This window comes from Entelurus aequoreus, linkage group LG03 (assembly GCF_033978785.1).
Source record: "Entelurus aequoreus isolate RoL-2023_Sb linkage group LG03, RoL_Eaeq_v1.1, whole genome shotgun sequence".
NCBI lineage: Eukaryota > Metazoa > Chordata > Actinopteri > Syngnathiformes > Syngnathidae > Entelurus > Entelurus aequoreus.
In genome coordinates, this window is record NC_084733.1 from 29136076 (window position 1) to 29160972 (window position 24897).

The following is a 24897-nucleotide window of genomic DNA, read 5'->3' on the forward strand; positions in this document are numbered from 1 at the left end:
AAATGCTTTAGCTACGAGCTAACGTGATTGCTTTAACTGCAGATAGAAACAAAAGAAATAAACCCCTGACTGGAAGGATAGATAGAAAATCAACAATACTATTAAACCGTGGACATGTAAATACACGGTTAATGCTTTCCAGGCTGGCGAAGGTTAACAATGTTGTGCTAACGACGCCATTGAGGCTAACTTAGCAACCGGACTGCACAGAGCTATGCTAAAAACATTAGCTCTCCACCTACGCCAGCCAGCCCTCATTTGCTCATCAACACCCGTGCTCACCTGCGTTCCAGCGATCGGCAGAAGGACGAAGGACTTCACCCGATGCGTTTGGCGGCCCGGAGACGTAGGAAGTCAAGGTGAGGTCGGCGGCTAGCGCAGCTAGCGTGGCTAGCGCGGCTAGCGCTCCAACAAAGTCCTCCTGGTTGTGTTGCTACACTGATCCCACCTACAACTGTCTTCTTTGCAGCCTTCATTGTTCATTAAAAAAATTACAAAAGATGTCCAGAATACTGTGGAATTATGAAATGAAAACAGAGCTTTTTGTATAGGATTCTACGGGGTACCATAACTTCCGTTACTCTGACTTCGTCACGCGCATATGTCATCATACCGCGACGTTTCAGCCGGATATTTCCCGGGAGATTTAAAATGTCACTTTATAAGTTAACCCGGCCGTATTGGCATGTGTTGCAATGTTAAGATTTCATCATTGATATATAAACTATCAGACTGCGTGGTCGGTAGTAGTGGCTTTCAGTAGGCCTTTAACATGTAAGTACACACAATACACAACCACTGTTACAACAGGGGAATAATGAACAAATCAATGAAGCAACCATATCCCGTTTGTGGACAAGGAGTGACATAGCCGCCAAAGCATGTTTAATCGCTTGGCAACAGGCACCGCTTTCTAAAGGCACACACCCATGCGCTCTCATAAAATATCTCTGCATACGGCAGATGTTCGAAGGTAAATTATAACAATAAGTGAATTAATGCATTACTTACTTTCCTTAGTAATTGATTACTACAGTAATAAAGTATTTTTGGGAACGTAACAAATAATTTTTTAAAAGTAATTTGCCTAACACTGCTAGTTTTATGGGTTCAAAAGTCTCATTTCAAGGGTTTAATAGACATAAGGGACTAATTAAAGGCTTAAGAATTATGATATTTAACTTTTTCACATTTAATTTACTCTATCTGTATTGGGTACTTGTCCAGTGTGTGCTCTTCCTTTTGCCTGATTGCAAGCTCGAGTAAAATAAATAGACAAATAGATGAACTAGGGTATTTTATTAGCTGTAAGCTGTAATCATGAAAAATTATTAAGAAATTAAAAGCAGAATTATTTCACTCAAGAGTTTCATGCTTTGAATTGAACAATAGAAATAGACTAACTTTTCAAAAATATTCTTATTCATTGAGCTGTGTCTGTTTTTTATCTTCCCTATGCATCATGCTGTTGTTTGTTTCCCGCAGTGCCTGAAGCAGTATGTGGAACTCCTGATTAAAGAAGGCCTTGAAACTGCAATTAGCTGTCCTGACTCTGCTTGCACTAAAAGAGGACACTTGCAGGAAAATGAGGTACTGGGACTGCGTCATTCAACCTTATGCGGTGAATTTTAGGCTTCTGAAATGTACATCTAATCAATCAATCAATCAATCAGCTTTATTGTCCATTCTTACATGTACAAGACACATAAGAACTGAAATTACATTTTCGGCACAATCCCGCTAAGAGCAGACATACGTTACAGGGAGACAAGACGGGACCGCCAACGGATCAGCCTCACTTAGGCGCTCCTCAAAAAGGTGGGAAAAAGGTGACATTGGGGGGAGGGTGGAAGTAAAAAAAAATATCAGTCTGAGGCTGGACCCTCAGGAATGGTCCAGACTGAGTCCGAGGAAAAAAACCTCACATAGCATGGCACACATAAACAAGGTACATTTAATCACAACAAACTCGCAACAAAGTCATCCAACAGGACCTTGGAGGCCAGCAGCTGCTGTTAAGCGCTGCTCAGCCCCCACAACCCCGGAGGAATAAAGCATTGGTGAAGGCGTTGATTGGGGAAGGGTATGTGCGTGCATGTATGCCCAATTAACTTGGGTGAGATGTTGGATTGTCTTTATGGGCCGAGGCCGGCCCCAAGAGTTCAAGAGTTCAAGAGTCCGACCCAGGTGCTTTTGAAGAAAAGGGAAAGGTCAAAAGCGTCCATCTTTGAGGAGTCCTCGGGGGTGTGTTTTCAAACAGCCTGTTCCTCAAGGCCATTCGAGGGAGTCAAATCGTAGATTAAGATGTTGTTTTTTTCTTCGAGCAGTCAAAACAATGACATTCCTGCTCTATATGCTGGCTCTGACAATTCCAATTTATTCTTTCTGTAACATCATCAAGATCGAATCTACCTTGCGATTCAAATCAGCAATCGCTCCAGTCTGTGATCCCACAGCACGACCCATTCCTTCCATTGCGTTGAACAGCCTGTTGGCCCCTTGAGTGGCTGCCATCGTCTTCCGAATTTGACGATACACCAGAGCAATGCCCAGCCCAATCAGCAAATGCCCTGCGATCACAGCTCCAAATAGGTAGATGTCTTCCACGTCCTCGATGGAAAGGACTGAGAGGCACATGATTCTCCAAGTATTCCAGGAATCTCTCACGTACCCCGCAGCAATGGTTCCATCAGGGCAGCCAGGCTCCCCCGAGCCTCTTTTCCTTGTCGAAAAGACTGTGTCAATTGCGTCGAGAGTCCAGTTGATCAAATTCATTTTGATGTTTAGATTTGAGGACAGCTCAAGAAAAGAGGCTTCAAAATAGTTCAAACAAGACAAAAACAAAGAGAGCAAGCAGGGAGGGAAGGAGGGAGCGGAGAGAGATGCGACCGCCCTCACCAGTGGCAAGACAGAAAAAGGATGTCCCTTAGTTTTTGCCAGCAGTGTTTCCCATAAACAAATAATCACGTCATCGCCTTAAACAATGAGCAATACGCCTGCATCAGATTTGCTCATGAACTCGCATAGAATTTCCCTGACTTAAGCAAATTAGTGGCTTCTTATCTGTTTCCCATGCGTCACTTAGTGCTTTTCTTGTGGATAAAAAGAAAACCTTCGTCATTTTTCATTCCATTTTTAACGAGCCTTCCTGTACCGAGGTTAGTCAGGATAACTTTGTTCTCTTCATCCTTCTGGACGTTTGGCTCACTCCTGTTTTAATTAATTATCACAACCTGACTATTAACTTCTAAAACTTTACCTTATCGTATTTGTTGACCATGAAAGCAACATCTGCAAAACCAGGATTGTCCAAAGTGCAGTCCGCGTGGGGGGAGGGGGATTTTGGCCTGCGGCTTGATTTTTTTATGGGCTCTTGATATATTCAAAAATAAAGTTACTTATTTGTTAATGCAATATATTATTAGTTATTACGCTAATTGACTTCATCACCCATAACACAAACCTCAGATATTTTGACTTACACTGGATTGGTCTCAGTTAAGGTTTTATGCCGTCTATTATAATACCGATCATTCATAAGTGAGATCGGCTGATACGAACCACATGAATAACTGTAATTTGTCCAATTTATTTATGGTGAGTTCTGTTAATAGTTCAACAATATCAACACATTATTTAAATTAGTTCCTTATTCTCTTTTATTGCATACAATTGTTTGATATAAAAACAATTATCCATTACTAGTTTAAATCATTTGATGTTTGCCCTCAAAGTCCTCCTGTGTCCATGAAATTATTCACTGAGTTTATAAAATATTTTAAAAAATAATAATTTGAGAAAATAAAAATATTGACCTAATCACTTCAGTATTGATCATATACTTACCGTATACTCCCCTTGGTATCAACACCACCAATTTATGGATCGATCCGCCATCCTCGTGTACTGACTGACATGGCTGATGTCATACTATCCTCTCTCTCAACTCTTATTAATCTACTTGTTATTTTCCTCTTAATATCTGCTTACTTTCAATCAATCAATCAATCAAAGTTTACTTATCCAGCCCTGAATCACTGATGTCTCAAATGGCTGCACAAACCACAACAACACCCTCGGCTCTGATCACACATCAGGGCAAGAAAAAACTCAACCCAATGGGAACAACGAGCAACCCTGGAAGGGACCGCAGATGTTGTGACCCCCAAGATCCCCCGGGTGACCGGTGCAATGGATGCCGAGTGAATACGGTTAATAATGTGAGAGTCCAATCCACAGTGAGGCCAGTAGGGGATCCTCTTGTATGTAGACAAGTCGCAGCGCCGAGACATCACCCACTGATGCATAAGGAGTGGCCCATCCCGGGTCCCGACTTGGAACAGCTAGCGCGTCCTTCGTGCAAACTGATCGGTGGCCACCTGATAACCTCTCCACGCAGAAGAGGGGGCAGAGCAGAAAAGAGAAATGGCAGATCAACTGGTCTAAAAAGAGTCTATTTAAAGTATAACTGAGTTTTCAGATGGCACTTAAATGCTTATACTGAGGTAGCATCGCTAAATGTTACCGGTAGGGCATTCCAGAGTACTGGAGCCCAAATAGGAAACTCTCTATAGCCCGCAGACTTTTTTTGGTTTCTGGGAATCACTAATAGGCCAGAGTTCCTAGAACGCAGATTTCTGGCAGGGACATAAGATAGGATGGAGCTAGACCGTTTAGTATTTTACACATAGGTAAAAAATACTTTAAATCACATCTTAAGTGCACAGGAAACCAGTACAGGTGAGCCAGTATAGTTGTAATATGATCAAACTTTCTTGTTCTTATTAAAAGTCTAGCAGCCGCATTTTGTACCAACTGTAATCTTTTAATGCTAGACATAGAGAGACCCGAAAATAATACGTTACAGTAATCGAGACGAGACAGCACCTCCGAGTCCATGGTTCTCGCCCGGAAGAGGGTGGAGTGCCATCTCCAAATTGGGGAGGAGATCTTTCCCCAAGTGGAGGAGTTCAAGTACCTCGGAGTCTTGTTCACGAGTGAGGGAAGAGTGGATCGTGAGATCGACAGGCGGATCGGTGCGGCGTCTTCAGTAATGCGGACGCTGTATCGATCCGTTGTGGTGAAGAAGGAGCTGAGCCGGAAGGCAAAGCTCTCAATTTACCGGTCGATCTACGTTCCCATCCTCACCTATGGTCATGAGCTTTGGGTTATGATCGAAAGGACAAGATCACGGGTACAAGCGGCCGAAATGAGTTTCCTCCGCTGGGTGGCGGGGCTCTCCCTTAGAGATAGGGTGAGAAGCTCTGTCATCCGGGAGGAGCTCAAAGTAAAGCCGCTGCTCCTCCACATCGAGAGGAGCCAGATGAGGTGGTTTGGGCATCTGGTCAGGATGCCACCCGAACGCCTCCCTAGGGAGGTGTTTAGGGCACGTCCGACCGGTAGGAGGCCACGGGGAAGACCCAGGACACGTTGGGAAGACTATGTCTCTCGGCTGGCCTGGGAACGCCTCAGGATCCCCCGGGAAGAGCTGGACAAAGTGGCTGGGGAGAGTGAAGTCTGGGCTTCCCTGCTTAGGCTGCTGCCCCCGCGACCCGACATCGGATAAGCGGAAGAAGATGGATGGATGGATGGATGGATAATCGAGACGAGACGTAACAAACGCATGAATAATTATCTCAGCGTCGGTGGTGGACAAGATGGAACGGATATTAGCGATATTACGGAGATGAAAGAAGGCTGTTTTAGTAACACTCTTAATGTGTGACTCAAACGAGAGCGTTTGGTCTAAGATAATACCCAGATTGTTTTGCTGCAACGCGCTTCTATCTACATTTCTTAAACTTTACTTAACAGTAATTTCTTGCTGTTGTTTCGAGCTATATTAGTGGTTAGCTTAGCTTTTATCATGCCTGCTCAAGGGTTGTTTCAGTGTTAAACATGTTTAGCCTCGTCCTCCAGTGATAACGATACTTGAGAAATTCAGTATCTGCTGTAGTGGAGGGGGTGTGATGTGTTTATGTGTTGTGTATGGAGATAAACAATTAGCTGCATGCTGTTTGTCAGCTGGGGGACTACAAATAAATGCAATATTAGCCATACGTGTTAGGCGCTTTTGATAAGCAATAATCGGCAATGGGGATCACATCTTACTTTCTCCACGAAAATCAACCGAAACTGATCGGTGGCCAATTGATCGACACAGCCCTCGGCTTTTGTTAAGATGGTTTAAGATCGCCTTCTTGTCCTGTTTCCCTGCCCTGTATTTGTCATGTTATATATTATGTTATGCCTTATCCATTCATCCCAAGTGTTGTTTTTTTTACTGTGATCTTGCTGTAACAACTTTACATTTTGTGTCTTTATTTGCTTTTTGCAGCATGTGTCTGTGTATATATCGGGTGACCTTATTACTTCCTCTCCTCTACTTCTTCTAGATTGAGTGCATGGTGGCTACAGAGATGATGCAGCGATACAAGAAGCTCCAGTTTGAAAGAGGTGAGTCAGTACAAACAAAGAAATCTGCCAGTAATGTCCGTATTGACTTCAGCAGGACTGTGGTGTGCTCAGCGACGGCCAATTTGACGATCACGTGGACCCCCGCCCATCCCCGCTAGTGTATTGCACGGCGACACACAAAAGGATGACAACAATGGAGGCTTCCGGCACGTGTAGCAGCACTGAATCAATCATTTACACACTTTGGATGTGTTTTCTGGTGAAGGTCACACACGTGTCAGGGCTTCAGCAGAGGATCTCAACAACATCCTTTATCTTACGTCCTCTATACTTGCAGCGACATCTAATGCAATCCGGAAACTATAGAAACCATTTTTGTAAATGTACAGCCATGGAATAAGCTAAAAAGTCATTCTGGAGTGAGCATTAAGGTAATAAACAGCATATATGTATCTAAGCATGTATTTAAATGCACATACATAACACATACCCTTTTTTCATACGACTTATACAATGCAAGATGTTCTCACTAATACTGCCTCTATTAATTTCAAATCTCCACACGCCTACTGGACAAAGGGCTCGGATTCCTGTGTAGGAAAGGCACAGACTACTCTGATCTAATCAGCACATTTGCTGCAGTGGAGAACAGTAACCAAGCGACGAAATCATGCTTTAATGGCCCTCACCCTGCAGGTTGTCCGCCTACGTGCCCGAACAGACTGTACATTGAAGTGGGCATGCCACAAGAATGCGTTTTTTTTTTGTAGAAGAGCTGGGAGTGAAGTGTCATTTCAGCTATTAATGTATTTTCCGGGCTATAGAGCACAGTTATTCAAGCCGCGCCCACCAAATTTTTGAAGAAATAAATATTTTTACATACAGGTATATTAGCCGCACCATATATACCGGTACGAAAGATTTTGTAAATGTTTTTTTACATACCAAATGGTGCCTGTAACATGGCAATAAATCAGCTGTTCAAACAAAACAGAAGTCATCGTCATGAACCCACAAACTGTGGAAGCTAGCTCTCCAATCAGCTAAACAGAACTCCACTGTGATGTTTTGGTGAATTTACGATACTGGAACAATACCAAAAAGAATGCCGTTGTAAGTTAATAGTACTAACACAGACACTTGTAAACATGTTAGCATATTCATTAGTGATAACGACACTAGCTTGATTACATTATGATAGCATGTACAATTATGCATGAAAACACTCCTACAAACATCAATCAATCAATCAATGTTTATTTTTTATTTATATAGCCCCCCCCCCCCCCCCCCCCCTCTAGGGGAGACCGGATGCAATGGACGTCGAGTGGGTCTAGCATAATATTGTGAAAGCGGCTTGTAGTTTGGAAAATATGGTATTTAATTATCCACATAAGTGGTCATCTGTCATTTGAAGTTGCTATTACTGATTGACTATACCTGACAATTAACAACATAACATATTTGGCACACAAAAGTTTAATGCTCAGTTTGCCCTATTTTTACAGGATGTGTCAATGATGGCTTCCTGTTTATTTTGCATCTTTAGAGGTGCTCTTGGACCCTTGCCGGACGTGGTGCCCCTCGTCGACCTGCCAGGCTGTGTGCCAGCTGAAGGAGGCCGACTCTCCGGCGCGGCCCCAGCTGGTACAGTGCGCTGTTTGCGCTCTGGAGTTCTGCTCAGCCTGCAAGGCCAACTGGCATCCGGGTCAGGCCTGCCCGGAGAATAGCCTGCCCATCACCTCTTTCCTACCAGGAGAGAACAGGTACTTTTTCTCAGCTGCGTGATCTGAAGTCACATTTGATAGTGATGAAGGTTTTACACATGTTGGATTAGGTTAAACAACATAATGTAAAACTACTGCTGTCAGATGATACATATTGTGTAAATGTTGAGTCATCTTTTCACTTATCTATGCACTGACATATGCATTGACCTGATCACTGACCGCATAACAACCTGCGCCTTCTTTCAGGTAACCCATCCGCAGTTAAAGTAAATGAGCATGTGGTCCAAACAAAGTGCTTGATTAATATGATTGTGGTAAATTACTTCTACATGCGCTAATTTGATTGTGATTAATTGCATGAGTTAACACAATAGCTTTGACAACCCGGATAATAACCAAATATAAAAACAGTCATCAGCTCCATGTGTCAAAGATAATTACTACCACAATAAGATAGAATTAATGATTAACTATTAAGATAAAAACATAGTATACATTTTCTTTAGGAATATAACGTATATTTAGCTTAAAAAAAAAAAAACAGAAAAAAAATATTTTTGGTATTATATATTCCAGTATTTTGTTTTTGAAGTTCGAAATGTTCCAAGGGAAGAAATGGGAATATAAAGAAATTGGAGGACAATAAACTACACATTTGCAAAATGTGTGTCTAATATGGGGAGTTAACTATTAATAATTGATTTGAGTGCTGTCAAACAATAACACTTTTTTAAATCAGATTAACTGCTCATTTTAATTTTGATTAATCACAGAAGTTGCTTATTTTGGACATGTTAAAAAACAAAACAAATAAAATAATACAATAAAAATAGTCACGATTACAGTGCAGCTATAGAACAAATACTTCACAGTGAAAACACATTAAAAAATGAAAACAAAACACAATGATTTGATACTTACTGCCAAATCTGGGCTGTTCAACTGGCGGCCCGGGGGCCAAATCCGGTCTGGGAATGACACCATATCGGCCCCTGAGTTCAGTTCAAAACTTGGGAGACAAACTATTTTGCTAAAAAGATCCTAACAACACTAGAGGGCTCCTGTTGTACAGAGGAACTTGGACCACTAAACACATTGGCAAATCCTTGCATTAGCATTTTACCTTGCTAGCAAACAGAACACTGGAGTGATTTACATGGGCGAAGTCGCGCAAATGGTTGAGCGGTTTCGAATCCAGCTTCCGCCATCCTATTTACGGCCGTTGTGTCCTTGGGCAAAACACTTCACTCACCTTTCTCTAGGTGCCGCTCACACTGGTGTATAAATGTGAATGAATGTTTGGTGGTTGGAGGGGCCGTAGGTGCACATTGGTAGCCACACCCAGGGCAGCTGTGGCTATGGCTGTAGCTTACCACCATCATGTGTGAATGTGCAGTGAATGAATGATGGGTTCTTAGTTCTCTCTGTAGCACCCCTTTAAGTTCTCTGGTGGCCAGAAAGTTCAGTTAAAAAAACTTGGACTCATATTTTTGCAGTGGACTCCTGTTTTGCAGCAGATTGCTCTTATAACTTTAACAAGATGTCTGCTGTAGAAGACCGATGCTTAGCATTCTAGAAATGTGGCCCCCAAAGCAATTTAGTCAAATGTTATCATGGGGGCGGGAAAAAACAATAATGACCTAAAAAAATTGGCAGAAAAGTTTGCTTATGACAAACGCATTTGTATTATTTAGATAGTACGGTATTTGCACTTATTTTACTGAACACTTTTTTCCAGGTAATTCCCATGGAAACTGTCCAACTGTATTCCCGAAATTATTTTTTTAATATTTCTAGACTAGAGGTTTCTAGAAATTTTCCCTTCAAAGATTACTAAACACTTTGTTGTCACTTGTCACTATAAGTAACAAACATGACCCGAGTTCCTACCTTGCAATAAGAATAATAAAATCCACTAGGTAACTAATCGCATTTCAGATAGGACTATTACTTGCTCTTGACATGTTGACAAGTAGCGATTGCCCACCTTTCTACTGTTTGGTGCCACATGTCAATAAAGTTCTGTATTCATGGAGTGATTTAAAGGCCTACTGAAATGAATTTTTTTTATTTAAACGGGGATAGCAGATCTATTCTATGTGTCATACTTGATCATTTCGCGATATTGCCATATTTTTGCTGAAAGGATTTAGTATAGAACAACGACGATAAAGATTGCAACTTTTGGTATCTGATAAAAAAAAGGCTTGCACCTACCGGAAGTAGCGTGACGTAGTCAGTTGAACATATACGCAAAGTTCCCTATTGTTTACAATGATGGCCGCATGAAGTGAGAGAGATTCGGACCGAGAAAGCGACAATTTCCCCATTAATTTGAGCGAGGATGAAAGATTTGTGGATGAGTAAAGTGCAAGTGAAGGACTAGTGGGGAGTTGAAGCTATTCAGATAGGGAAGATGCTGTGAGAGCCGGGGGTGACCTGATATTCAGCTGGGAATGACTACAACAGTAAATAAACACAAGACATATATATACTCTATTAGCCACAACACAACCAGGCTTATATTTAATATGCCACAAATTAATCCTGCATAAAAACACCTGCGTGTTTGTTATGCTAGCTCCTAGCTCCTCTGCTAGCTCCTAGCTCCATAGAACACGCCAATACAATTCAAACACCTGATCAACACACACAATCACTCAGCCCAAAAGACCGTTTACCTAACCCAAGGTTCATAAAGCTTATATATTTTTAAAAAGTTACGTACGTGACGCGCACATACGGTCAAGTTATCGAATGTTTAGCAGCCAAGGCTGCATACTCACGGTACCTGATATTCAGCTGGGAATGACTACAACAGTAAATAAACACAAGACATATATATACTCTATTAGCCACAACACAACCAGGCTTATATTTAATATGCCACAAATTAATCCTGCATAATAACACCTGCGTGTTTGTTATGCTAGCTCCTAGCTCCTCTGCTAGCTCCTAGCTCCATAGAACACGCCAATACAATTCAAACACCCGATCAACACACACAATCACTCAGCCCAAAAGACCGTTCACCTAACCCAAGGTTCATAAAGCTTATATATTTTTAAAAAGTTACGTACGTGACGCGCACTTACGGTACGGTACGTGTTATGCTAGCTCCTAGCTCCTCTGCTAGCTCCTAGCTCCATAGAACACGCCAATACAATTCAAACACATGATCAACACACACAATCACTCAGCCCAAAAGACCGTTCACCTAACCCAAGGTTCATAAAGCTTATATATTTTAAAAAAGTTACGTACATACGCAAAAAAAAAGCCAAAGCTGCATACTCACAGTAGCACGTCTGCGTCTTTGTCATCCAAATCAAAGTAATCCTGGTAAGAGTCTGTGTTGTCCCAGTTCTCTACAGGCGTCTGTGTATCCAAATCAAAAGTCCTCCTGGTTAGAGTCTCTGTTATCCGAGTTCTTCCATCTTGACTGCATCTTTCGGGAATGTAAACAAAGAAGCGCCGGCTGTGTACTGTTGTGGCTGACTACGTTCGAAAAATACGTCCATTTCGCACCGACAACTTTCTTCTTTGCTTGCTTGGCTTCCTTCTCCATAATGCAATGAACATGATTGAAACAGATTCACGAACACAGATGTCCAGAATACTGTGGAATTATGAAATGAAAACAGAGCTTTTTCATATTGGCTTCAATGTGGAAGGCATACCCGTGTTCGTCGGGCTACGTCACGCGCATACGTCATCCTCAGAGGCGTTTCGAACCGGAAGTTTAGCGGCAAATTTAAAATGTCACTTTATAAGTTAACCCGGCCGTATTGGCATGTGTTATAATGTTAAGATTTCATCATTGATATATAAACTATCAGACTGCGTGGTCGGTAGTAGTGGGTTTCAGTAGGCCTTTAATCTGACAAGTAGACTGGCTGACTCCCCAGCTTCAATAAATAAGAAGACATAAAACAATATGCTGTGAGTATAACCCGGGCACGGTGCTCACTTTGAGCATGGGGGGTTCAGGAAAGGGGCTGTCCCGAGACGACCTATTTTCTCTGCGCTATCCTCTTACTGAGGAAAAAGTCATTAGGCCCGTAAGGCTTCCTCCTTCAGAGGCTACACAGAGAGGATTAACAACTCTACTCTTAGACTTCACACTTGTTGACTGCATGCTCATGCTTTGCACATGACCTTTTATTCTAACTTCAAGTGCACTCTGAGGACTAACCCACATGAAGCATACTTTAAATCATTTAAATTATTGAGGGCTGTTATGTGACTTTATTTAGGGGAAATTGCACACACACACACACACACACACACACACACACACACACACACACACACACACACACACACACACACACACACACACACACACACACACACACACACACACACACACACACACACACACACACACACACACACACACACACACACACACATCCCTGTTGACCAAAGAATGTTAAAAGCTGTCAGTCAGATGTGCCAAAGTAGATTTATTTGGCTAACATTTGTAGACGCTGCTCCAGAAACAACATAATGTGGCGCACACACATGCACATATTCAAACGCCATTAATCATCACATGCACAGCAATGCAGAAGATGTCAGTAACTCGCAGCAACAATCAGAGACAAATAGTTTTACTGTTCAGTGATGATGGTGGATGTTGATCAAAGATGGATGCATCTTCCTCTGCAGTAAAGTAAACAAACATGCTTGGCCACTTTGTTAGGAAATATATATTTGTGTACAGTTTTTACTATAATTCAGATCTAATTAGATTATGCAAGAGTTCCTAATATAGTGGCCAGTGATTTTAGCAGTTAATTACTAGGGATGTGCCGATTGATTGGTATCGGATGATTCTGTGAAAAAGTATGTCACCACCATTGCTGAGTAATGCCTTTTAATGCTGATCACAATTGCTGATGGCTGACATTATTTATTTTTAGTCTCCCGACTTACAAGCTAGCATTTAATAATGTGTTGAGCCACTAATACGAATAAGAATCTTGTATTTTACAGCAAATAAACTGCATTTCTTAGTTGTTACTGCTGGGGGTTGTCACTGTCTACAAACTCCGGGAATAATTCCCTAGACAGAGGAGGACTTTGAAAGCAAAAACCAAAGGATTTACTTGAGTATAGCAGACAGCAGTTTTTGATTTTAAGTAATGTGTTGATACTGTATTGTTAAACTAGGACTCCCCATAAATAACAAATAAGAAATGACATGTGATCCGTGTCGGTATCAATATTGTACAATCTCACTCATGGATGATCAGAATCAGTAGCATAAAACTCTGATTGGAACATCCCTAATAATTCCATAACTGACAAGAGTTTGAGCGCTTTGTATTAATTGATTTTCCATGACTTCTATAAAACCCTTTACTAAATTTCCATGAGCCACATAAAAAAATGTTCTCCATTGGACCACCAAAAACTAATTATGGTAACACTAATACTACATTATTATGTACATACTATTGTTATTGTGGTAACCATTAGGCTAAATCTGGGACATCGGATACTAAAGTCATGTGTGCTGGTATGACAATACAGTTCCTTGGCTCTTAAGTAAAATGAGGATTACCGGTATACCTGAAATGTGCCTCCCAAAATAAAAAAAAAACACCAGACAGACACACTTCTCATATTTAGTTTTTACTTCCGCTCCATCCCGCGGTCTCACATACAAATCTAAATGGTGGTTTAGACTTTTGTTAAACAGTGCTACATCTTTGGGATGCTAATGACAGTAAGAGTTTTCTGAAGTGCAGAACAAGCCCCAAAAGCACACACTTGTTCTCACCACAGTTACATTACGCTGGAATCTGGCTGTCCGGGAACATGTGGAGAAAAGCGGCTTGTGTCCTTCGTTGACTTGAATTCACACATTTTAGTGCCCATAGTGTATGTAAAGACATGTAAAGACATTGTTTTTGCAGAAACGTCCAAAGTTGTCTGCCTTGTTGCTGTGGAAACTGTCGTAGTGTTGCTGGCTAGCTGAAGATCTCTATGAGAACACTCTATTGTTTTTAGGAATCAAAACTGTGAGTCTTTGTGAGTTTTGCTTTAATGATTTCGCAGGTCACAAGTTGAACAACCCAAATGATGACGAGAGGACCTAAGATAGAACTAGGGCTGCAACAACTAATCGATTAAAGTGATTAAAATCGATTATTAAAATAGTTGCCGATTAATTTAGTCATCGATTCGTTGGATCTATGCTATGCGCAGTTTTTTTTTTTTTTTTTATTTAAAAAACTATTTTTTTTTTTTTTAAATTAACCTTTATTTTTAAACTGCAACATTTACAAACAGCTGAGAAACAATAATTAAAATAAGTATGGTGCCAGTATGCTGTTTTTTTTCCAATAAAATACTGGATAGGATAGAAATGTAGTTTGTCTCTTTTATCCGATTATTAATTGATTAATCGAAGTAATAATCGTCAGATTAATCGATTATCAAATTAATCGTTAGTTGCAGCCCTAGATAGAACCTTGAGGAACAGTTAACAAATAACCACTGACAGCATCTGAAGTAAACACAACTACCTTAATGTTATGAAAAAAAAGGAGAAGACTTAAAGGAGTGCCTTGAGGAATTCGTAATCACAAGTTTGGACCCCAGTGTTCTATGTTTGCTAGCAAGGTTAAAATGTCAATGCGAGGATATGCCAATGTGTTTACAGTGGTCCAAGTAGATGAGCACAAAAAATGTTTGTCTCTCAAATGGTGTCATTCCCTGGTGGGCTGCCAGTTGAATAGCCCTGGACTAGAGTGAATACATTTTTCACACCACCAAAATATCATGACGGTCTGTAGCAATGTACATGTTTTACGACACATCAGTTTTATTTGTAAAGTAAAACTTTGGATATATTTTATTTTTGCGAACATTTTCAAAGAAAATATATTTTCCATGACTTTTCCGGGGCCTGGAAATTGCATTTTAAAAGATCCATGACTTTTCAAGTTTTTTCATGACCGTACGAACCCTGTGTGTAGAGAGCTAATTTGTCCATGAGTTTGGATCACGCAAAAGAGCCTCCTACCTTGTCTTCTTGTTTGTCGCAGTCCTTTCTACAAGAACGAAGAGGACGACGCGCCCATCAAGCGCTGTCCTAAATGCAAAGTTTACATCGAGAGGGATGAGGGCTGTGCTCAGATGATGTGCAAGAACTGCAAGCACGCCTTCTGCTGGTACTGTCTGGAATCCCTGGATGTGAGTCACTCCCACTTTTGTATGACGTAATAATCTGTACATTCAAGCATTGTTTATTTAGGAAGCTACAGCTTAATAAGGGAGAGAAATTATGTAATTGCATGTTTTTTCCACGCTTTTAAATCCATCACGGGACTCATACAGATGCTGCTGTTTCTTATGTAATCTCAGTTGTACAAGCACAGCCATCTGGGTTGCCTGGGTCCTTTTTTAAAGTAGCCATTTTAATTGTATTGCACAACAGCTGCCCACGCCTTTTCAGACTGTAATCTGTATTGTGTGTGTGTGGCAGGACGATTTCCTCCTGATCCACTATGACAAAGGGCCTTGTCGGAACAAACTGGGCCATTCCAGGGCATCCGTTATCTGGCACAGAACACAGGTGAGAAACGCTCCTCCCTTGGCACGCACTTATACTTCAGACCACAGCGTGGCTGAGCACGTGCACTGCCTGACACACACACACACACACACACACACACACACACACACACACACACACACACACACACACACACACACACACACGCACACACGTTCACTCGCTGTTATCTTGACAGTACAATAGGTAAAAGGACAGCTTGCTCTCTGTCCCCCATCCCCATCATAAGCAAGGTTTACGTAATCAAGGTTGTGCTCTCTCAACATCAAGACTGCAGAAATCGCCTAAATATTTTGCTTAATCAAGGAATAAACCCGATAATCTAAGAATTTTTGTCAGCGAAAATAAAGTTTGATTTTAGTACAAACCCCGTTTCCATATGAGTTGGGAAATTGTGTTAGATGTAAATACAAACGGAATACAATAATTTGCAAATCCTTTTCAACCCATATTCAGTTCAATGCACTACAAAGACAAGATATTTGATGTTCAAACTCATAAACTTTATTTTTTTTTGCAAATAATAATTAACGTAGAATTTCATGGCTGCAACACGTGCCAAAGTAGTTGGGAAAGGGCATGTTCACCACTGTGTTACATGGCCTTTCCGTTTAACAACACTCAGTAAACGTTTGGGAACTGAGGAGACACATTTTTTAAGCTTCTCAGGTGGAATTATTTCCCATTCTTGCTTGATGTACAGCTTAAGTTGTTCAACAGTCGTGGGGTCTCTATTGTGGTATTTTACGCTTCATAATGCACTACTAACTTGCTACTTGCTTGTTCACACAGGGCGATTTAAGACGTTTTAATGAGTGGACAGTGACGTTTAGATTTTAGGGTGGACTGTTCCAGGACTTGAATAGCAAGTCTTGGCTCTTCACCAATGTATTACGTCCTTCCACTGCCTGCCCCCTCATTAAAGGGGAACTGCACATTTTGGGGCATTTTGCCTGTCGTTCACAATCAGTATGAGAGACAAGAAGACTCAAATTTTGGGGTTTTTTTGCATTCTAAAATGTAAAAATTGTCTCTTTCTCTGTGGCTAGCAACAGAGCTAATGGGAACAATCAATCTACCTCTAAATCACTTTAAAAATGCATTAAAAATCCATCAATACTTAAATTTCCGTTCTGTAACCTGTATAATAACGAAACTGTAGCGACATTGTTATTGTACGAGCAAACACTGAGAAACTATTTTTCTAGCGTAGTAACATATTGGCGCGCTACGGCATTAGCCGCAAAAGCTAGCTACGGAAAGAGATAAGCTAGCCACTGCGTCAACACAAACTGCGTTTGAGTTTGTAATGCACAACAATGCGATAGGACACCAATTTGTACATGAACAATCATATTACAGTATCTGTAAAGTATTAGCCCACATTTCATGTTTTGTTTGTACACAGCTAGACAAACAGTGCCGCGTGTATCATGATCAATATAATGTGTGACTCACTCAATGGACAGTTGTCTGTTTAGCCCAGCTGGCCGGGACGTGTTTTCCGGTTTATTTGGGTAAGCACTCTGTTTATGTCAAAATAGCATGGCTTTTCATTCCACATTTTGCAGTTTCAAGTCACTTTCACCTCACTCTCTCGGCTTCCTTCTGCTCCAACGTCTCCTTATTAGTTCATCCTCCATATATTGAAATTTTTAAAAAAAGGTTGTAAATCCTCATTTGTCCAAAAATAGTCATCTTCGTCGTTTTTTTTTTACCGAATCTGCCATGATTAGAAGACACGCCTTTCTTTTCCGGAAGTTGTACACAGTTGTTGCCAGAAGTCGGAAGTGCGCTGCTATGGAAACGAAAATAAAAGTGCCAATAAATTTGTTCCGGCATTGATTAAAATGACTAAAATACGATAAATATTGAACATATTACATATTGTTATGAACGTGTCTGTTACTACATAATTTATAGATTTGTAGTGTGTATAAAAAAGTTTATGGAGGATTTTGAAGTTGTTTTGAAGGACTTTGAAGCAGGGCATATATTCCCCCGTTAGCCTGTATGTCGATGTGTCCAGTGGTCCCCAACCACCGGGCCGCGGCCCGGTACCGGTCCGTGGATCAATTGGTACCGGGCCGCACAAGAAATTTAAAAAAAATAAAATAAACATTTTTTTTTTTTTTTAATTAAATCAACATCAAAAACACAAGATACACTTACAATTAGTGCACCAACCCAAAAAACCTCCCTCCCCCATTTACACTCATTCACACTCATTCGCACAAAAGCGTTGTTTCTTTCTTTTATTAATATTTCTGGTTTCTACATTATATATCAATATAGATCAATACAGTCTGCAGGGATACAGTCCGTAAGCACGCATGGTTGTACTTTTTTATGACAAAAACAAATAAATTAGTAAAATAAAATAAAAATATCGTCTCCATCTTTCAAAGGCATCCCCGATACAATCCTTGTTTTGTTCCTGGCTTTGTCATGAATAAGTTGAGAATCGTAATGATGCCTTTTAGATTTACTAAAGTCTGACATGTTTAGTAACTTTACCAGTGGCAGTAGCCAGACGAAAATGGCGGTGCGTAAGTGGCAACCTGGATGTGACACATTCACAAAATTTGTAATTCATCAAACGTGGAGGGCGGTACACCGAAATGAAAACGATAACAAGATTTCGGGGCTGTAAATCTAATTTTGAAATGAGCATATCCTGGCTGAACTACTGATATCAGTTATAAAGGTATTCAAAAAGAACATTATTTATTAATGCCTTTTGACATATCAGGGCCATTTAATGATGAATTGACATGAAATGATTACATATGGCACCGTTAAGGTTTGAGCGTCAAATACATGTTTATGTTCCATTTTCATTATTTCCTGTTAAATAAATACTATTATTTTATTGCAAGTGTACGCACTGCGCATAATTTAATTTTACACTCTGCTCAGAGCAAGTGAATACCTTGTACCCCACTCTACCCAGTTCGTTTGCTTAATAAAATGGCGGACGATCTTCATAATACACTCTCTTGAATGCACGTTTGGAAATTAACTGGAAAAAAAGGATGAGGCTTTAGTCTCTTAGTCTGAAATAATGTGATGCACCATATTCAGATTTATTGAAATGCCAAGTTATGCAGAGTTGATTTATTATGTTGTACAGTAATTTTAATAATGCGTTATCCTTTATATTCTAGTGGACAAAAAAATACTGTAATTTTAGTCGACTAAAATGTTGAGGAATTTGGTCGACTAAAACGAAACTAAAACGAAATCAACTTAGATGACTAAAGTATGACTTAAACTAAAATACATTTTCGTCAAAAGACTTAATAATACTAAATTTAAGAACTGCTGCCAAAATGAACACTGCTTTGAAGGTTACAACGGTGACTCCCATTAGCCACATCTTCCAAGCGTCTATCATCTTTAAAATCCCCCCCAGCGCCCCCACAAAAAAAAAAAGACAGGTGTGTTCTTGTCGCTCATAAGGATTGTGACCCAAAAAAAAGTGCAGTTTTCCTGTAACTCAAAACGAATCGACTGATTGTGTAACAAACCCAGCAGAGAAATAAATGCTACTGTATGTTGTCTTTTAAAATTTGTATATTTTGTTTTACCTGCTTCCTCCAAAATATTTAGTTGACTTGTTTATACTTACCTACTAACTAATCAGCTTGGTAGAAATGTTTCGTTTTTTTTGCCCATCCCTCCAAAATGTTGTGTATTTTTTACTTGACTTAAAAAGCTTTCTAGCCTTGATGATTTAGTTGTTAGTTATCCAAGATATCGCTAGAATTATAACTACCTTTTTTGTTGTGGAAAAAAAAAGATTTCATTCCTTCCTATTTAGGCAAGATGTCTGCATAGTGTTGTTGCCTTATTTTGTCAACATTAGCATACACAGTGGCATCTGTTGCCCAGTGGGGCAGGCTGAGTCACACAATTACACTTCAGCTGGTGGCAAGCGAGCTACAGCATCACTGGTGTGCGTGGGTGTGTGTGTGTCTTTGGATAGCTCTCCTCATTTCACCCCTTACTCATACATTCAAGAGATGCACCAGAACAACCTTGCCAAGCTGACAGCCTTCATTTGATAACTTCATTTCATTTGGATCTTCTTTTACACAAGGCATGCAGGTTTGATAGTGTTAACAGCTAGTGTGTGTGTGTGACTTGCACAATAGTAATGGAGTTTGTGTTTTTATTAAGAAAACATGACTTATTTGGTTGCGGGTGAAATAGAGAAAAGGAAGAAATGTGTCTGACCTCAAAAGAGGAGCAATGGCATTGTTGCATTTTAAGTGTGTTGATGCACGTGACTGCATTTTGCGTGGTTTGTGGCTCTGAACTGCCTGGTGTCTGGCTCCCCCTGGTGGTCATGCAACTGAACTGATCATGTCAAAACAACCTCTTTTAGCACCGAAAACCCAGCATTTTCTTACACTTCCTATCCTGCCCGGAGAGTGCCAAATGGCACCGCTGGGGTAATTTACAACTTATCGGGGCCACCTTATATATGTAAATGCAGCCATTAGAGCAAAATGTGCTGCTAGAGTACCTGTGTGACAAACTGTGCGGGTGGACGTAAACACTGACCTGACAAAAATCCAGTGTTTTTCCTATATTGCAAAGTTTAAGTCTAAATCCGAGTGTTGACACGGGTCTACCTTTATCTACCCATTTTTGACCTTCACTGCTGACAAAAACAGGAAATCCTGGTTAAAACAATACATCCATCCATCCATTTTCTAGCGCTTGTACCTTTCGGGGTCCCAGAGGGTGCTGGAGCCTATCTCAGCTGCATTCGAGTGGAAGACGGGGTACACCCTGGACAAGTCGCCACCTCATCACAGGGCCAACGCAGATAGACAGACAACATTGACACACTAGGGCCAATTTAGTGTTGCCAATCAACCTATCCACAGGTGCATGTCTTTGGAGGTGGGAGGAAGCCGGAGTACCCGGAGTGAACCCACGAAATAAGACAATAAATAAATAGAAAAAATACATACATTGGGTTCAGAAAGTATTCAGACCCCTTTAAATGTTTCACTCTTTGTTTCATTGCAGCCATTTGCTAAAATCCAAAAAGTTCATTTTATTTCTCATTAATGTTAAAGTGTCAATGATTGTCACACACACACTAGGTGTGGCGAAATTATTTTCTTCATTTGACCCATCACCCTCGATCACCCCCTGGGAGGTGAGGGGAGCAGTGGGCAGCAGCGGTGGTCATGCCCGGCAATCATTTTTGGTGATTTAACCCCTAACTCCAATTCTTGATGCTGAGTGTCAAGCAGGGATGGGTCCCATTTTTATAGTCTTTGGTATGACTCGGCCGGGGTTTGAACTCACAACCTACCGATCTCAGGGCGGACACTCTAACCACTAGGCCACCGAGTAGGTGCTAATGTACACTTAGCACCCCATCTTGACAGAAAAACCAACAGAAATGTAGATTTTCTTTTCAAATGTATTAAAAATTAAAAATTCTAAAATCACGTGCACCAGATCAGATAATTTGTTGATGCACCTTAGGCAGCAATTACAGCGTCAAGTGTTTTTAAATACAATGCCACATGCTTGGCACACCTATCTTTGGACAGTTTTTCTAATTCCTCTCAAGCTCCATCAGATTGGATGGGAAGCATTGGACTTTTCATCCAGAATGTCTCCGTACATTGCTGCATTCATCTTAGTCAATTCAGGGAGGTGACCAAAAACCTGATGCCACTCTGTCAGAGGTACAGCGTTCCTCTGTGGAGAGAGGAGAACCTTCTAGAAGGACAACCATCTCTGCAGCAAACCACTAATCAGGCCTGTATGGTATAGTGGCCAGACGGAAGCCATTTTTTGATAAAAAGTTTTCCAAAATGCACATGAAAGACTCTCAGACCTGTCAGAGTTTGTAGGTGACGAACCCCAAGATGCAGAGATGGCGGCAGGCATTGTCCAGGAAAACATGATTTAATGTTCATAAAATAAAGGTAAAAACACAAACCAGGAACTAGGAACAGGAAACAGGATGCCAGGGAAACAGGAACTGGAAGACGAGGAACAAAAATACAGCAAGCTACAAACAGCTACAGAATATAGCTTACCGCTACCGCATCCAGCTACTGACATTGACAAGTAGAAATGACAATAATCCAGCACTGACTGGACAGGAAGGCAGGTTCAAATAGCAGCTGGCTGATTGACACCAGGTGTGGTCAGGTGCCAATCAGCCACAGCTGAGGGGACAAAGCACTCAGGAAGATAATCAGGAAATAACCAAAATAAGAGTGCTGACAGGAAATAAAACTAACACAGAGAAAAAACTAAAACTTAACCAAACTGTCAGGGACAAGCCTGATAAGACCATGAGAAACAAAACACATGCTCAACTGGTAGTGCCCCGATCAACAAGATTATGACTCGAAACTGCTTCCAGGACATCATGCGGCACCCACACTTTGATGACGAGTTGCAACTGACCGGCTTGCTGCAGTCTCTGGCGTTTGGGGGTATTTTGTTGCCACCAGCATCACTTCTTACATAAGGCACATAATCAATGATGAGCAACTTTTTCCAACTAAGACTCGCTGCTGTTTCATTACAACGAATCCTGACAAGTTTGGCATCCAGTTCTGGGTGGCATGTGACCTGAAATCCAAGTATGTGTGCAACATCAACCCATATCTTGGCAAAGACTATGTGAAGATGTAGTGATGAAGCTTATGGATCTGTTCATGGACAAAGGAAGAACGGTTGTTTTACTTCATTGTCACTAGCGCAGCGACTGCTCAGACAGGAGACCACCCTCTCAGTCAATAAGATTTGCCGGGAGCTTCCAGATTCTGCAAAAAGACTTCGGAGAACGGGAAATTCAGCACATAGGTGTTTTCATCCTCTGGTGCCACACTGACTGTTTATGCGCCCAAACGGAGGAAGACAGTCTGCATCCTCAGCAGAGGATGCAGATTGGGAAAAAAATGCCTACCACAATGACCATAACAGCATGAAATGCAGTAAGGATGTCTTGGACCAGGTTGTGCGAAAGTACATTGCATGTGTGTTCAGGAACACGGCGTTGGCCAGTCGCTGTGTTATACAATATGATTGTCATTGCAGCGCTGAATGCACATGTGCTTTATCAGGCATGTACTGGGTTCAAGGAGAGAGATTAGTGGACTTCATGGTGGCGCTTGCAAGTGAGCTTCCACAGTCTCATATATCAGCCAAGGAGGAGAATAAAGAAAACCTTCAGCAACAACCACTCACACCTGGCACAGGGAAAAGGGCATTGTGCCAGGTGTAGTGTTGCTGCAAGAAAAAAACATGCCACTCTGCGCTGTGTTTATTGTAACAAGTTCACATGTCGCAATTGCAAAAAGGAGATGTTGTGGCAGTGCCAAGTATGTTCTGACAATCTCTAAGCAATAAGTTGCACCAAGGTGCAAACATAAACTGTGTTGACCTCTAAATACAACTACTTCTACTTTCTAGAGTGATCACAAAAGTGGAAATACCATTTCTAATTGTTGAACACATAATGAAGTGATCATTTTATACATGAGGTGAAAAAATATAAAATGTTTACATTATATACATGACAAAACATGTACATATATTTGCAACATGTGCAACCTCACTCTTGTTACATTCCAATACACTTATTTGTGTAGCTCCTGTATGGGAAGACACAAAGCAGGTTGTACTACCTCAGGGGACTGACCAGATATCTAGATCCGTAGATTGATTGTTGTAAAATGTTATTTATCACATTGTTTACTTTCTCTCGTCCATTAAAGATATGATTCATGTATGATGGCTCAGGTGTGATTCACTACAATAGTCTTAACAGCTGCTGATGGTGAGGCAAGCAAGGTTTACTGTTAAGAGAAATGTGGCAATAGCCTACATTGGAACACAGGGTAAGAATACACTTCCAGGTCAGAGGTGACTATGACGCACATTTTTTTTCCGCGCATGCATACTAGGTGGCGTTGCGCCGGCAGATTGAAGGAAGGGGCGGGTTCTTAAACGGTGGCATTGTGTGTGTGGACAAGGATAAAGTTGGTGGGATATAGCCTGGATAACCTTAGCTGGCTTAGTGTAGAAGGGGCCTGAGGTCTTTCTGTCCTTCTCCCAACCCCACAGCTGAGTAGAGAGTAATGGCCTCACTTACATAACAATGGCGCCAAGCTGGGCTTTTCACACCCGCCATTTGGCATCACCTTGGGCATGGAAGGTATAAGTGCCAAATGGCACCGCTTTGGTAGTTCTAGTGTTAAAGCTGGGGTACTTGAATCTTGTGTTACCAGACAAAATTCAAACTGTAAATCCCACCCCCCACTCTGCGCTGACAGTCCCTCCCAGTCTCCTCCTCTCTGAAAGTGCACAAATCGAGCACGAGAGCTGTACGTGCACACGCATAGGTTGTTGACAGTCTGAAGTTGCATCGAACGATCCCCTCTTTTGTATTTTGTTGCAGACTATCGGTAACACACGTCGCAAAAGGATACACACAAAATATAGGAAAATGGAACATTAGATGACCTGTCTAGAAGTTAAATAGCCACTTGCACGGTCAAAGTTAGTTCAGGACTGGACCGCAATGCCCTCCATCTTAAATACGCCGGACCAATATTTATTTCGGTTTCAGCTCTTCTTTGGTTTTTTAGACATACAGCGTCTTTTCATTTTTTCCTCTAAAATCCTCTTTTTGGGTTTTTAGCGTTATATGCTGTGAAGGCAAACGCAGGTATTGCGATCTTTCCAGGTGGGTGTTCGGCAGCCATGCTTTACTGCAAACAAGTTCGCACCGTGCACGCGCTTCACTATATATCGCGTCAGCCAATGAGGAGGCTACCTTGTGGGGTCTACTTACCCCTCCTTAGTCTAAATCCTGTGGTTGGATCAGAGGGGTTGACCGCCACGAAGACAAATTATATTGTCTTCCAGGGTTTTATTTACTAAAATACTTAATTATAAGGCACAGACAGCACGCAGACGTACGATTTTTTCAGAATTATTACGGTTGCAATATACTGTATGATGCTAGTATGATTTTTTTGTTTTAGTTAAAGAATATAACTTAAATACCCCAGCTTTAATACCATCTGTCTGTATTTGAAATGTGTTGGTGAAGAAATGTGTTTAACATTATAAAGACGAGCCTAAAAAACAGGTTTGCTACTTGTT

General features: G+C 41.1%; 1 protein-coding gene across 3 annotated transcripts in view; it reads left to right on the plus strand.

The window, feature by feature from the left end:
* The window catches only part of rnf144aa (ring finger protein 144aa), a 90890-nt gene that overhangs the window by 54783 nt on the left and 11210 nt on the right, over window positions 1–24897 (plus strand). For 2 of the 3 annotated variants that reach the window (XM_062041582.1, XM_062041581.1), the window contains exons 4-9: window positions 1486–1590; window positions 6396–6456; window positions 7967–8183; window positions 15209–15356; window positions 15649–15738; window positions 20464–24353. In XM_062041582.1, coding sequence (XP_061897566.1) covers window positions 1486–1590; window positions 6396–6456; window positions 7967–8183; window positions 15209–15356; window positions 15649–15738; window positions 20464–20601 — 759 coding nt within the window. In that variant the 3' untranslated portion in view covers window positions 20602–24353. Of the gene's footprint in view, window positions 1–1485; window positions 1591–6395; window positions 6457–7966; window positions 8184–15208; window positions 15357–15648; window positions 15739–20463; window positions 24354–24897 lie in introns of those variants that run through there. The other variant, XM_062041583.1, reaches the window with a different exon arrangement.